At 38.0% G+C, this 16,304-nt stretch overlaps 2 protein-coding genes across 2 annotated transcripts in view; both read right to left on the bottom strand.

The window, feature by feature from the left end:
• Nucleotides 1-802: 802 nt before the first annotated feature.
• LOC108675597 overlaps nt 803-16,304 on the bottom strand; it is a gene marked incomplete at its 3' end in the record, with an annotated part of 28,831 nt that continues 13,329 nt past the window's right edge. Inside the window, exons 6-7 of the mRNA XM_018163623.2 lie at nt 1,765-1,923; nt 803-1,214 (exon numbers count right to left, since the gene is read on the bottom strand). Coding sequence (XP_018019112.2) covers nt 803-1,214; nt 1,765-1,923 — 571 coding nt within the window. The remainder of the gene's footprint in view (nt 1,215-1,764; nt 1,924-16,304) is intronic.
• LOC108675629 (zinc metalloproteinase nas-14) lies at nt 9,178-14,666 on the bottom strand. The gene is made up of 4 exons (XM_018163662.2): nt 14,486-14,666; nt 13,726-13,884; nt 10,356-10,785; nt 9,178-9,350 (listed from the first exon to the last, which is right to left on the bottom strand). Exons 1-4 carry the CDS (start codon nt 14,663-14,665, stop codon nt 9,259-9,261), a joined length of 861 nt encoding a protein of 286 aa, XP_018019151.1. The 5' UTR covers nt 14,666; the 3' UTR covers nt 9,178-9,258.

Genomic DNA, 16,304 nt, shown 5'->3' with positions numbered 1-16,304 from the left:
CTATGGTTAGATGAAAATTAACTAAACAATTTACGAACAATATAAATTTACAGCGTTGAATGTGTTAGTATTGTAGCTTATGTGAAGGAAATCTAATGTTTTTCACAATGTCACTATCACAGTTTTTTAAGTTTTTGTTGTTGCACGTCGCAAATTTGCATGCGGCCTGAGATGACGCCTTTATATTAAAAATTGCCATTTAATAGAGGTCCTATTTTCTCCTAATTTTAAAATTTATTGTTTATTTATCCGCCCAAAATACAAAGAGAGAAAATGAAATGAAATGCAGACGGTTGTGATCACGGACATCGGCATGGATCCCGCTCTCACTGTCGAGTCTGAAAAAAAAAATTTATATCATATATATATGTGCTAGATACTAGAAATACTGCACCGTTCATTTCTTGTTGCTATTTTCTATAAACTTTTTTACATTCATTGAGACTAATTTTATTATTATTTATTTAGAAGATAATTTACGTAATTAAAACTTGTTTCTATTTCTTGTTTATTGTATCTATTTTTTGATCAACCTTTTAACATGCACTCGGACTAATTTTATTATTATTTACAACACAATACACACAATTAAAGGTTTCCATGGAAGAGTTGAATAGTAAAATATCGTTATATTTGGGCAGAAATACTACTCGCATTACTCGACATTCACATTCTCAGTCGTATTTATGGCAAAATTTTAATTTTCTGTTTCAGATCACAACTTAATCATTTAACATACCATATATTTAGTACACAATATGTCAATTGATTCAAAGAGCATGGAATTGAAGCTGAAACTCACTTTGTGCATCGAGATTCCCGAAAAGTACAGTGCCGTTTCTCGTAGTAGTTGTTTTGATAGCAGCGCTTGAGGTAGTTGTTGTACCAGAGAAAGAGTAATCAAAATCACCACCATTATTATCACCCTCATAATCACCACCATTATTTGCACCATCGAAACCGTCTATTTCGAAAGTAAATTTATATTTGGAAGTTGTTGTGCTTGTCGTATCAACGCCGAGTTGTACTTGTGAGGAAGAATCAACAGAAGTTGTTGAAGGAAATTTATATATGGAAGTAGTTGTTGTGCTGGTCGTATCAACGCCGAGTTGTTCTTTTGAGGAAGAATCAACCGAAGTTGTTGAAGTTGTGTTAAATGTTAGATCTTGTAAACCGCTGCAGTTATGGAGGTGAGCGATCTTGAATACATCGAGCTGATGAAAATATAATGAATGAATTAATTATTGTTATATACACATTGAAGCACGCGTCTCCTCATTTGGTATTATAATAATTGATCAAGTTGTTGCGTCTTAATAGTTCTGAAGTTATGAGTATTCTTAATCTTGAATTCTTAAGAGTATTCATAATCTTAATATTTGAATTTACTTTGGTAAATTTGATAACTTTCAGAAACTTTTTAGGCGCCGAAATTCGTAATTTTTGTCATTTTTTACCCCAAATATAGTCAAACATAACCTGATGATGGGAAACGCTATGGGATAACATTTTCCTTGGGAAACGCAAGCAAAACAATTTACGAACAAACTAAGGAAAGTCTTAATATTTTATGATCAATATTTTTGTAAATAAAGTTCTAACTTGCACCATTAAATCTGACTAAAAGTTGTTGTGCGCCGTTATGCAATATTCTTATTCCCTAATAGCAATTCATATACAAGCAAATTATATTAAATGTTTAAAATTCGCAATACATTCCAGACTCATGAACAATTAGGGATAATTCCAGCCCTAGATACGAACCTTACTCAGGCGGCGTTTCATGGTCTTCGGGACTGGGCGGTTGGGATCTTTGGATGCAATTCTGACCTTAGCCAGCTCCCAGGCCAGGTCCTCAGAGATGTGAGTCGCTGACTCGTAGTCGTATTCTTCAGTTATGAGGGAAAAATAATTCTTCTGGTCCTGTAAAACAGTAATTAAACTATATTGACATCCAACACATAGTAGACATTGTCGATACCGTCAGCTGAGGTTATAACAACGTCCCTTTATATTCAACATTAGCCATAAGTTAGAAAAAGTTCTGTTGTGCGTAATGTTATCTTGCGATGATTTAGCGACCTAATTCATACATCGCTGGATATGTAGCAACACTGGCTTGATTGTTCATGATGTTGGTTTTAGTTCCATATTTTTTTACCACTCCACTGCTGTGCTATCTTCACAGCGAGAAAGTCATGAAATTTTGCGGTTACAGTGCAAGGTGGTTTGTGCAGGGTGGCCCAGCTAGTGGTTACAGTTCAAAGTACCAAGATTGGCGCAGAGAGGCGCGGGTTCGATCCCAGCTCTGTGCGCCAGTTTCTGGTCAGAATCGGCGAGGAGGCCGGGCGGTTAAGCAAAGCAAAACTGAAGCAGTGAGTTACGCGTTCGACACCGCAACAAGCTGCGAATGTTCTGCGATGTTAAGAATCGGCGACAGGCCTACGGCCTAATAAATGCTGAAACCGCTTTTATTATTATTATTATTATTATATTATTATTATCATAAACAATAATTATTGAAGAGCTACCTAAAGGAGAGTGTGTAACAATATTATCTACCGCATTTCGATTTATTAATTATCATTAGCATTTTTAATGTCAGGTTAGGTTAGGTTAGGTTAGGTTAGGTTAGGTTAGGTTAGGTTAGGTTAGGTTTTAAGGCTGTTACATAAGTTATTCACAAAAAATACTATTTTACAATTTAAGAATAACTTCCGCCCAGAAATTGTACTAACTTTGGCCCGAACATTAAAACAAATAATGATAATATAACAAAATTTATAAGATGACAAACAAAAAAAAGTGCAACTCTTCCTCAGAGGAAGATGATGTTGAGATGAGCTTATCGTCTGATGGGCAAATCAACAACTTTAATGATCCAGAAGAAATATTACAAGAAGCAGACATAATAATAATAATAATAATAATAATAATAGCGGATTCAGCGTTTATTAGGCCGAAGGCCTGTTGCCGATTCTTAACATCGCAGAACATTCACAGCATTTTGCGGTCTCAAACTCGCAACTCACTGCTACAATTCTGCTATGCTTAACCGCCCGGCCTCCTTGCCGATTCTGACCAGAAAGTGGCGCACAGAGCTGGGATCGAACCCGCGCCTCTCTGCACCAATCTTGGTACTCTGAACTTTAACCACTGGGCCACCCTGCATACTGTAGGCCTATATCTGTTCGCAGGCCCAATGATGAAGAAACGCAAGTTGAATTGAGACCTGAAGTCTTTGCTATTGATAACTTTGGAGTTGTTGAATAAAATGGACAGAATTACCCTGAGAAAGATGTAGGCTTATCTGAAATGACCTGCAGTTGAATGTACTGAAAAGAAATTTTAATTTTGGCGCCGGAAAGAGAAACAAGATCGCCTGATTCAACACCGGGCGGATGTTAATCAGATGATAAATCCAACAAAAAAACTTCAAAGTGAAACCAGTTCCATGTACCAGAACTAGGCATATATGTGTGATGTAAAATTAAAATGACTATTTTACACTGTAATACTTGTCATTAAAATGGCATTTGTTTCAATCATATATTACAATGTGTGAGAGTTTCCGAGATCAAAGGGTAAGAAGCTAATAAATTTTGTGGTAAAAGTATGTTGTCTAACTTTGAGCCAACCAATATCAAGCACAGGTTTCATTTCATTTAAAATTATGGAACAACGTTTCCCGAATTAAAAGTACTTTGATCCAAACATTAAAAAGAAATTCTGATAATATTGTGAAGTGATTGAGAGTCTCAAGAAGGTTTTAATTTAAAAATTGAAAGCTTTTTGCATAATAAGATACCTTGCAAATTATTATGATAAAAATTATAAAATATTGAGTTGGTAAAACTATGGAAAAGCGTTAAATTTAGGCCTATCTTTCGCCAGCAGACTTTTCCTAATCGCTAAATAATATCTATTTTCGATTTCATCTGCTGATTGTGGGAGAACATGAATCCAACTCGTCAAAGTCAAAGCAAAAAAATTAAATATTAAAATGTAGGATATTAAGTCATCCTGTTACTCTTCGAACGGATAAAGCGTAAAAATTTAACCAAAAGACATCTCATAAAACATCTTGAAGATAATGTTGAAACACAAAATTTAACGACTTTGGTATAGAGTTTAGACGAAATATCCGAAATATCTCTTTCAACTTGAGAACTCAGATAAGTTCATCCATTATATTCAAACTTTACACGAAGATATCAAACAAGAAAATTATAACTGTTATAATTATAAATCAATACAGGCTCTGCTCGCGAGAAGATCGTCCAGATTTCGAAAATACAGGCTCTCACAGCAGTCAGCGGTCTAAATGCATACAAAGAACTCCCTGCGGAAGAGACACTCTATCGATTCTGCGGACCACGATTCTTCAAAATTCTAGAGTATCAAATTTCTAAATCATATCTTCAGTTTTCTCAAGCAATTACTAAATAAATTCTAAAATCTACCTTTGTGAAGACTTCCATGTCACTGTCCCCGCTAGATGTTAGTGTGATGTACTTGTCGCGCTGGTATTGATTGTGTTCAGCCGGGAGACCCGCGAAGAACGCGAGGTATCTCAGGAAGCCAACTTTTTCGACGTCTTTATTGCCAAGCGCGTAGTAGTTGCCGATAGAAGACTCAGGCATTCCTGGCTCCATCATCTTGCGGCTGAAATAATATATTTTGGATCATATTTATTCAGGTAGCGCCATGAAATCAGGTTGCTGCAAGACAAATGCGTTCCTAATGCAATATGGTGAACCAGTCGGTCGATGGAAGATCAACCGCTTGATTAAGAGAGTACGTGACATATGGTGGAGTTAATTTATTTCAAAGTGTGAGCCTCTATGTATTGTAACACATATTTATTAGAAGGTATAATTAGTCTCAATGCTGTTGTAATGTTTATAATATGGTTAGTAAATTTCCTGACTGCATGCAGATCAAAATTTTCTACAAAGTTAAGAATAAAGACCACACAATAAAATTCTTATTATGCGAACACCACGATATATGCGCTCATTTGAACTCTCCTCGAATATAAAATGAAACCTAATGTACTTCTCACTAATATTCCCTATTCGGGACGTTGTAGACGTCCGGGTTGATCAAGATGCAGACTTCGCTGAAGGGCACCGTACACCTGATCTCCACGACAGGCACGCAGGACTGTCTGTTGAACTGCGCTGTGTCTTCACGCATGATCTGCTGCACCGCTTTTGCTGCCAATAATAGTATATAATAAATTCTTTGAGAAATATAAAACTATAAAAAAATAGAAAAGGAAGTTACATGTCCTCGCGGATGCGCTGCTATGCCATCGTTGCTGCCAGAGAATGGCAGCAAAGGACCTTTAAGAAAAAATTTAGAAAAGTAAAGAAAAAAAATGAATGTAGAAAAAAAACGAAAAATCTAATACACGCTGTTCGAAATGGCCATGAAAAGCGGTGTGTTCGGTGCTCGAGTTTTCTTTAATGTGGTATGAGTTTCTGGTGTTAAATTGAAAAAAACTACGACACGGTGTTTTTTTTCGTGCTGGCCAGTTACTGAAATTCCGATAAGACCGTACTTTTTCGGCGATTTTTCGAACAGTGGAAATGGTTAGGAATTTCTTTTATGCGATGAAAAAGAAGGTTGAATATCCAAAGCTCCACGCGTCTCCAAGTTGATCATCTTCGTCCCTGTCTGCAAAAAAAGAATGAACAAAGAATATCTTTTGTATGTAAAAAGTTCGTCATATGACTTCAAATATGTTTCTTTATCGAAGTAATGAAATACAACACAGAGTCATAGAACCAATTAAAAATACATTATTCCAATGATACGCGAGCTGTCTGTCAATAATGTCTTGTTCAACTCTTTCTTTACTGACGGCCATCAAATACTCATCGCGTTGATGCCGATTAATGAATCCCTAGACGAAAACTTGAATTAGTATTTGTCATGCATTAGTTTAACAAAAATATTATTCTAAATAATAAATAAATCTATCACAACCGTTGACTCCTCGATATTTCATCTTTGATTTTAGCCATCATATTGCAAAATGCACAGTCAATCCACGAAACTAATAATAACTAATAACTGCTATTGTGAATTTTATAATACCTGGCGATTAAAGCTAATTTGCATTATAATAAATAAATAAATAAATAGAAGAACATTTCCTTGTGTTGGAGCTTACAATAACTTCCATAGTTGATCTGTAAGGGGATTCGGTTGTTGATCCATTTTAATGGTTTCCATAATTCGCCAGCGACTGGTTGAGCGCGGAACCCCGCCCAAGATGCATTGGCTGGTTGATCTGTTTCCCACTGCCATTGTAATGAACTTGCATTAATAAAAATTGCATGGTTATATTTCATATACGTCTCATATCACTGATATTATTGTAAAGCTCCCTGTAGACTTTATGACCATTGCTGCATGATAACATTTCAAGCACAGGAGCGCAATATGCACACTTTAATTTTTTATTAATAAGAACTCAAGATTTATAACATTCATTTAATATTCCATGAGGAGTTGATAGCATACCGAGTAAAACATTCGTTTTCTCAATACTATATCACTTGACGTCGTACGAGACAGCACACTTTGTCATTTGTATCGTTATATGTGGCAAACAACATATCCTCGGCCTTGTTGTAGTTGTAGGGCACAACTCACCTCTTCCCTGGCGTAGTTATAGAGCACCACCCACCTCGGCCCTGGTGTAGTTGTAGGGCACAACCCACCTCGGCCCTGGTGTAGTTGTAGGGCACAACCCACCTCGGCCCTGGTGTAGTTGTAGAGCACAACCCACCTCAGCCCTGGTGTAGTTGTAGGGCACAACCCACCTCGGCCCTGGTGTAGTTGTAGGGCACAACCCACCTCGGCCCTGGTGTAGTTGTAGGGAGCTAAGCGGTTGTCGACGATGGTGAAGGGCATGCCTGCAGGCTGTGGACTCAGCGCACTGCACAGCTGCGCTATGAGCGGCAGTAGCAGGGGTAACATCTTTAATATACCAAAACTGCCGTTCTTGCTTCTAGTCGACTACTAATATATTCTTATTTCAATTATCAAATTTCAATTTCTAGGACATTGATCAGAACCTATTGGTACAATTAATCCTGTTCTTCGTAAATTCTTCAGTGCTGGTGGTGTATAGCGTGTAACCATATCAAACCAAAACCTATTATACAGATGTTTTTTACATCATCCAAATAGGGTTTTAGCCCTAATCTATAGGATGTCTGAATTTGTTTTTCAAATATGATTATTTAAATTTTCTCGAGAAAGTTTGTAATGATAGAGAGGTTCAACACTTAAATTCATTGCAGTTCTTTTATTTATGCGAAATTTATACAAATTGCGCGTCTGATGCAACGTACTTCTCATCCAATTTCAACTCAAAATATTCATAATACTTGTATAATTACGCACCACAAAAAGATCACTCCTCACAATGGCAATGCCAAGAAAATAATGAGATTAAAAGCTAGCGCAATCGACTAGCAACTGAGTTCCAGAACTGTAGATTCCACATCAAGCTGAACATTTCAATAAGATGTCTTGTTTCTTTTAAATGAAGCGTTCCAAGGAGTAAACATGTGTTGAATTGCCTCATTGTTTATTGTTGTACGCAATCGTGGGTTCACGTGAACAGCAGTCGGTTACAGGAAATGTCAGAAAACAACGCATAATGACGTTAAAGTTGGAACGCAAACTTTAGTTTGTATTTTTTTGTCAAATTCAACAAAAATGCAAAGTGAATAAACCATATACTATGGTTAGATGAAAATTAACTAAGCAATTAACGAACAATATAAATTTACAGCGTTGAATGGGTTAGTATTGTAGCTTAAGAGAAGGAAATATAATGTTTTCCACACTATCACTATCACAAATTTTCAAGTTTTTGTGGTTACACGTTATACAGTAGCTCATAGGAATTATTTAACAGTTCAAGAAAATTAAACACAACATTTTGTAGGGTTTATTTTGCAAGTTTTCTCGAGATTTTTCCCCAAGAGAGCCACACATGAAGCTCTCAGTTAAATAAGCGGGTCAAAACAGCGACGATATTTTTACCACCGTATGGGTCATCCTGACCGAGTTTGACCCAAAAAAAAAAGCGTATCAGTGCTACGGCGGCTCTTTGCTTGTGCTGTGACTAAGTAAAACGTGTCACTAATTGGACAATTTCGCCCACGCATTCTTCTCAGAGTCAGACGCTAGAGGAGACCTAAGCAGCTGATGACCTAGCTCGTGTGAAGGCATTAAAAAATGTGTTTTTAAAATAAAAAGTATAGGCAAGTTCAGCGCATATGAAGAATATGGAAATTTTTAGTGAAGATGTAAGGAAACCTAGATGAAAGCCTTAAGCTAGGTTCTCTAGTTAATTATTTAGCAGTACACTGCGAATGTTTTTCACTTTAAAATGATATGATGTTAAAAATGTTAAAATTAGGAATATAATTTTAGCTTTAAAGAGAGTTCTTGTTAAAGAACTCATCATTAGTTGAAAATATTTCTAATAACTAATTAGCAAGAGATAACTAAAAATAATAATAATAGTATTATTAAGCGATAATAAATAATCAGCGACAACAACAATTTTGAAAAGACAAGAAACTCGAAAGATAGCTGAATATATTTTTTAATTTAATCATCACTGATAACAATACCATGATCGATAATTCTTACCAATTCACTAGTGCGTTTTATTTCAAGTACAAAAGCTCAATCTCAATAAAATTTATGAAAGCATATTAAACACGGCTTTCTTCGCTTAATGTAATAATTTAGATTTTAACGCATCAACTGAAGAGCTAAAATGCAGAAAATGCTCAAATTTGTCAACGTTGTCTTGTGCATAAATAATTAATCTGTCCGACTGTCGTTACTCAGCTAATAATAATTACTTATCAAATCAAATGTCATTCACCTCGTAAATAACGCATTTATTCGCACAGTCATATAGTATTGCACAGTCATATAAATATAGATATTTGAAATGCGTTATTTAATGATAATAATGGTTAACATTGGAAAATTTAGAATATCTGAATGATTCTTTCATATCAAGTCACGTTAAAAGAATTCAGAATGAAATATTTGAAAAATGTATATAATTCTACACTGATGTCATGACAATTGCATTAACTTTAACTTTAGCTTTAACTTTTAACTCTACCTTTTTTTAACTTTTGGCTTTTAACTTTAACCTTAACTTTAACTTTAGCCCCATAACAAGTATTCAACAATTCAATGTCTATGTTATAAGTCAATTTGCAAATAAAGAAAATATGGCAGGATCCAGACGTTGATGATCAACTTCATGGGCAGAAACTGAACTGCCAGTGAAGAATCTGGGGAGAAGAGAAGCGAACGAATTTAGTTGCAAAAAGTAACATGTTCGTTTCTTATTCCAAAGATTAACATTATGACAGAATTAATTTTATTACTGAAATTATAATTATTAAAATGTTTTTAATATTAGTACCTATTTGATATATAATAATGAAAGAAGCAATTTTATAGTCACCATAAATCACGATTGATTGTTAAAAGTTGTATTGTGTTAAAACTCAGATAACTGTGATAGTTCATAAAATTATTAGTAATGATGGTATTGTTTGAGGAATTGAAAAAATAGCTGCTGATCGTTATAATATATCCCACATTATATTGATCAGAAATGGCAAATTTCTATTTTAGTAGTTTTAATACACTAGGAATAGTGCACAATCTATCAATTTAGTTTGTACAGTTTAAAATTAACGCTTTGCCAATTATTCTATTCCGCTTTCGGAGTTGATTAAAAGTAAAATGATATATTCATTTGCTCCGTACATCTTACGACACACTATATGTTTGAAACATTTTAGGAGAAAACTCGTCTCATCCCAGGCGTAGTTGTAGGGCACAACCTACCTCGTCCGAAGTGTAGTTGCAGAGTTGTAGGGTATAACCCACCTCCTCCCTGGCGTACTTGTAGGGCACAACCCACCTTGTACCTGGCGTAGTTGCGGGGCATAGCCCACCTCGTCCCTGGTGTAGTTGAAGGGCGCAACCCACCTCGTCCCTGGTGTAGTTGTAGGGCACAACCCACCTCGGTCCTGTGTAGTTGTAGGGCACAACCCACTTCGTCCTTGGTGTAGTTGTGAGGCACAATCCACCTCGTCTCTGACGTAGTTGTAGGGCACAACCCACTTCGTCCCTGGTGTAGTTGTAGGGCACAACCCACCTCGGCCTTGGTGTAGTTGTAAGGCCTGTCTCTTATACACATCTAGATGTGATAGTTTAAAATTAAAGCTCACTTTGCACATTCCAGTTTATCAATTTAGTTTGTACAGTTTAAAATTAACGCTCACTTTGCACATTCCAGTTCCAGAGCAGCCTGGGGTCGTTTTCTGTAGTAGTTGGCTTGACGGTTGACGTTGTAGTTGCGTCAGAAAAACCAACACCAAAATCTCCACCATCGATTCCGTCAATGATGAAATTAAAGTCAAATCTGGTGGTAGTTGAAGTGGAAGAAGTGGTGGTCGTGGGCTTTTCAGTGGTAGTGGTAGAAGTAGTCGTAGGCTTTTTAGTGGTAGTGGTAGATGTAGTAGACGTGGGCTTTTCAGTGGTAGTCGTGGGCTTTTTCGTGGTAGTCGTAGAAGTAGTAGTCGTGGGCTTTTTAGTGGTAGTCGTGGGCTTTTTAGTTGTAGTCGTGGGCTTTTTAGTGGTAGTCGTGGGCTTTTTAGTGGTAGTTGTTCTCTCGTTACAACCGTGAAGGTCAGCGATCTTTAACATGTCAAGCTGCAAAAGATTATATTCATGTATATTTTATCATCAAGTGCAATAAATCAAACACTCGATTCTAAAACACTTCTAAAATTTCATCATAAAACAATTTCATGTCTGAAATCACTGAGTATAAAGTATATGAGGAAGTTTTCACTAAATTTTATACTCAAAATGAGTGTGTCGTGACAAAGCTTAATAGAACAAAATAGTCTTTAACACATATATAACATAACAAATATAGAAAAATATTACTATACAAGACTGTTAAGCTCTTTTTAAGGGGGCACAGCCGAAGACCACAAATTTTGCTCTTAAACAAGCCCTGGAGCCAACGCCCAGCCTTACCATGCATTAACTTTACTCAGCCTTAGAGTTTGAAGCCGCAGCTAGACTACGCTTGAACTCCGTAATCCAGACAAGCGACACACTGCCGAAAGATAATAGCGCCGTAGGTCTTCAGCCAATGATTAAGCATGCTCGCTCATAAGATGGCAGTTCCCCATCCGGCTGTACCTACTCCGGCCTAACCTCTTCTGGCCTAACTTATTCACGCTGTCCCGGCTCACAACCTTCTTGCAGCCAATGACTGGCTCTACCAGCTCACTTGGATCGCCTTTCTAACTTTGGTAATACTTTAGATTAAGTGCATCCAAAAAAGGGTGTTTTTTAATTATATGTTTATTGGGGTGTAGATTAAGAATCTGAAATCCGTTTTTGGCGGTCGGTATCGGAAATTTTTAATGGAACCTGTACCTAACTGGACCTAACCTGCAAGGTTTTCGTTGATTGGCTAGGTTTTTCCGGCCGCCGGACGGACTCCAACATAGAAAAAACCTAGCCGATCAACGAAAACCTCGCAGGTTAGGTCCAGTTAGGAACAGGGTCCGTTTAAATTTCCGATGCCGACCGCCAAAAACGGATTTCAGATTCTTAATCTACACCCCAAAAAACATATAATAAAAAAACACTTTTTTGGATGCACTTAATCTAAAGTAATACACTAACTTTCTGCAGTCAATGAGGTTAGGTTAGGTCCGCTCAGGTTTGTTTTGGGCGAAGAAATGTTGCAACTTGTGTAGGTTAGTCTTGAAGAAGTTAGGCCGAAAGAGGTTTGGCCAGGTGCAGTATGTCCCTGCTTATCTTCAGCAGGGACATACTTTTCAGCAGGGACATACTTCAGCAGGGACAGCTTTTTTTATGGCTGTGAAAATCCGGCGCTATGGCTTTGAGAACTTGACCTCATAGGCTGTCATGCCCTGTACATTCTTACCAACGGAAAATAATATGAACAAGTGTGAAGTTTGGCAAAACTGGCCTCCGGCATGCGCCCCAAAACTTTCCTTTGTTGGGTTGATAAATTATAGTGATAAAGTATTCCTACAACAGAATTCAGTTGGATTCTGAAATTGCGATAGAAGGGGGCGCATGCCGGAGACCAGTTTGCCAAACTTCGCACTTAGTTCATATTCCATTCCGTAGGTAAGAACGCTAGACGGCATAACAGCCTATGAAGTCAAGTGCGCATAGCCATAGCGCAGGATGTACACAGCCACAACTTAAGCTTGCTAAAGGTAAGCATGGCCATACTGCATCTGGCCGTTCCTATTCCGGCTTAACCTATCCAGGCCTAACCTGCACAAATTGCAACATTTCTCCACCCAAAACAAACCTGAGAGGACTTAACCTCATCTTATTGGCTCCAGGAAGTTGGATAGGAGGTCCAGAACTGTCTGCTTGTGAGCGAGCGTGCTAAGCATTGGCTAAAGACCTACGGCGCTATTATCTTTCGGCAATGCGTCGCTGGTCTGGATTATGGAGTTCAAGTGTAGTCTGTGGCTTCTAGCTCTGAGGCTGAGTAAAGTTAATGCATGGTGAGGCTGGGCGTTAGCTCCACGGCTTTTTTAAGAGTGAAATTTGTAGCCTACGGCTGAGCTCCCAAAGTTTTGATATCTGAATTACCAATGTCCACTAATACTCACTCAAAAGGATTTTTATTGCATCACTGCTGAATTACATTAAATTTCGAGTCGTCAGGTGCCATTATCAACCTTAGTTTCCTTAGTGTTTGTTTGGGACGAAGCAGTCCCAGGCCACGATGGATGGCATGATGCACACGACTCGCACATATTATAATTTATTTGATCCACTTGAAATTTACCGCACTTTCCAGACTGGTGCACATTTAGGTTTGATACCGGCACCATACCCGCCGGGTACCTGCCAGGCATGGTCCCCTCCAATATTCTTTAATTCATTTCTGTTATTGAAGCCTTCACACCAGCCGTGTAACGCTCCTGCCATGCCAGGCACGGTCTAGCCACGATCATGAAAAAAGATATTCTGACCGAGACGTGACTACAGCGTTGACTACTATTATTTTCATTTTTGCCAAGTATACCAGGCTGCCAGCTTAACATACCTGATTGTAGCATAAATACCGGATCAAAAATATCCATACCAGACATCATCATCTCAACATACCAGATTTGTGAAATCTGCTATGGAAATATAGCAGTTGCCAACGCTGTGGTGACTGGCATGGCACGTGATACGAAAGGAACTGAAGTGAATACGGCCCGTGACCGGACTGAACATGTGAATGCACCTGTCAGGAAACTGACCGTGACTGGCACATGTCTGGCACGTGCCGGGCTGTATGGTGTGAATCAGGCTTTAACCCACTATACCGCCGTAAGTCACTCTCCGGGAACATAACTTTCAAATGAAATTATACGTAAACTATTGAGTGTAGCAACCCAAGGACGTTTGTACGCAACAGATAATATTTTACAGTAGTCGTACGTGGCGGCAACCATCAGTACAAGTCATTTTGCTCTCACTAGCAACGTATCCATTTTGGGAAGTAGGCTTTTGACAATATTGCTCCGGTTACTGATGTCAGGTGGCAGAGGGTTAAAGGAGAATTCCAGCTTAAGGAGAAATGGTACGAACCTTACTCAGCCGTCTTGGTATGGTCTTCGGTACTGGGCGTTTGGGATCTTTAGATGTAATTCTGACCATGGCCATCGACCAGGCCAAATCCTCAGAGATGTGAGTTGCTGACTCGTAGTCGTATTCTTCAAATATGAGGTTAAAATAATTCTTCTCATCCTGTAAAGAATGTTTTAAACTAGAATGACATCCCACACACAATGGTCAACGTCGACATTCAAATTCGACAATGTCCTTTATATTTTACGAATTGATAACGATTGGGGTAGAAAAGTAATAATACCAGTCAAAGTCAAAGCACAAAATTCCAAAAGATGAAATAAAATTCAACTGATGACAATTTGGATTAGTTACGCAAAGCGTTCTGAATTGAAATGCACCATACAAAATATCATATCAATCCTGTTGAGGGAGAATTAAGAATTCTGTTAAATTTAAAATTGTGATATATACTTTCAAAATCTGGGCAGACCTTTGCGCTGAGCAGGGCCTATGGACTTAAGACGTTACGGCATTAGACACTTAACTTCTTAGGCTACTCAGACCCTTAGCGTACTCTATCAAGCATAGGAATATGATACAAAATGTGAGGTTTGGATTTGCATGCCTGAAGCCAGCACTTAGAATCACATATGAATAAATGCCCGACAGACTTGAGAAAACTCGTCATGAGCTTCAGAATAAACGTGTCTAGAGCAGCCAATGGTCGGAGCGCACACTTAGAAGTGCCCCGGAAGAGAAATTTATGTTTAAAATCTACCTTCGTGAAATATTCCATGATACTGCCCATGCTGGGTGTTAGCGTGATGTACTTGTCTCGCTGGTATGAGTTGTGTTCAGACATGATACCCACAATGTCCATGAGTACTCTCAGGAAGCCAGCTTTCTCAACGGCATAATTGCTAAGCTCGTAGTAGTTGCCGATAGAAGACTCAGGCATTCCTGGCTCCATCATCTTGCGGCTGAAATAATATATTTTGGATCATATTTATTCAGGTAGCGCCTTTGTGTTCAGCCGGGAGACCCGCGAAGAACGCGAGGTATCTCAGGAAGCCAACTTTTTCGACGTCTTTATTGCCAAGCGCGTAGTAGTTGCCGATGGCTTCAGTGGGCATTCCCGGCGTCATTACCTTACGGCTGGTTGGAAATATAGTGTACATCATACGTACATGTGATCAATTTGCATAGAAATAAGGTGCAAAAAACCTTTTTATAACAATAACATTTTCCCTGACAGGGGAAATGTTAAAATTAAGCAGACAAATCATTTCATTGCCAATTTATCTCGAACTTTCATGGTACAGGAAAATGGAAATATAGTGTACATGTGATCAATTTGCAGAAATAAAATGTGTAAATAACATTTTCAGAACAATAACATTTTTCCTGGCAGGGAAAATGTTAAAATTGAGCAGACAAATAATTTCATTGCCAATTTATCTCGAACTTTCATGGTACAGGCAAATGGATATATAGTGTACATCTGAACAATTTGCAAAGGGAAAATGTGCAAATAACATTTTCAAAACAAAAACATTTTCCCTGACAGAGAAAAAGTTAAAATTGAGCAGACAAATCATTTCATTGCCAATTTATCTCGAACTTTCATGGTACATGAAATTTTAACCCTAAATATTTCTCACTAAACATCGATTTTGAAGATGTCGGGGTCGGTGACCCAGATGCAGGGAGAGCTGTAGGCCGGCGTGCACCGAACCTCCACGACAGGCACGCAGGATTGGCTGTTGAACTGCGCCATGTCATCGCGGATGCGCTGTTGCACTTCATTTGCTGCCAACAATTGCATAGAATAAATTATTTGAGGAAGGAAAACTGCGGATAGGGGAAAATTTAGAAGTCTTTGCGGAAGAACTTTTGCGTCTTTAGCTGCCAACAATTGTATGAAATAAATTCTTTGAGGAAATAGAGCTTCGGATCAAGAGAAAGTTAGATGTCCTCGCGAAAGCGCTTCTGCTCCTCTTCGGCTTTCAACAAATAATATTGAATAAATTTTTTGTTAAAAAAGAGGGAATTGTGTTGTAATCTAATCTACTAAACTCCTAAATTATAACCCACTAAAAGAGGTTACTAATATATACATCAGACTTGGATGATTCACATATCATAAGAGGTGATTAAAGCTGCGCAGTGTCGACGCGGATGCATGGGCTCGTCTGCCACAGTTGCCGTCATCGTGAGAAAAATATTAATCTTTCCTATATAAAACATAGTTACCTTCATCGCTAAGGGCGGAAAATGCATTAAAGAAAATGTAAACTATGCTAAAAGATTACTTTTTTATTTCGTTGCACATGTGCTTCTGCTTAAGTTTCCTGCGATGTTGATATATTTTCTTATAGCAAAGGGAAAAATACAATACCATCGGCGGTTCAATGAACAGAACCCAGAAAAAAATATACGTATGTGGCAGGTAGGTAGGTTAAAATCAGTAGTTTGTCGCTATGAAGAGTGCACGGTAGTTGGTATCAGTTTAAGAAGTTAACTTCTAAAGATAAATTAGAATGTATGAATATGGGTCGGGGGCAACCGATCCACCTTGTCTGTTGTCCCTCACTCGT

Source organism: Hyalella azteca, unplaced genomic scaffold (assembly GCF_000764305.2).
Source record: "Hyalella azteca isolate HAZT.00-mixed unplaced genomic scaffold, Hazt_2.0.2 contig8765, whole genome shotgun sequence".
In the NCBI taxonomy this organism is placed as follows: Eukaryota; Metazoa; Arthropoda; class Malacostraca; order Amphipoda; family Hyalellidae; genus Hyalella; species Hyalella azteca.
This window is presented reverse-complemented; position numbering and strand designations above follow the sequence as displayed.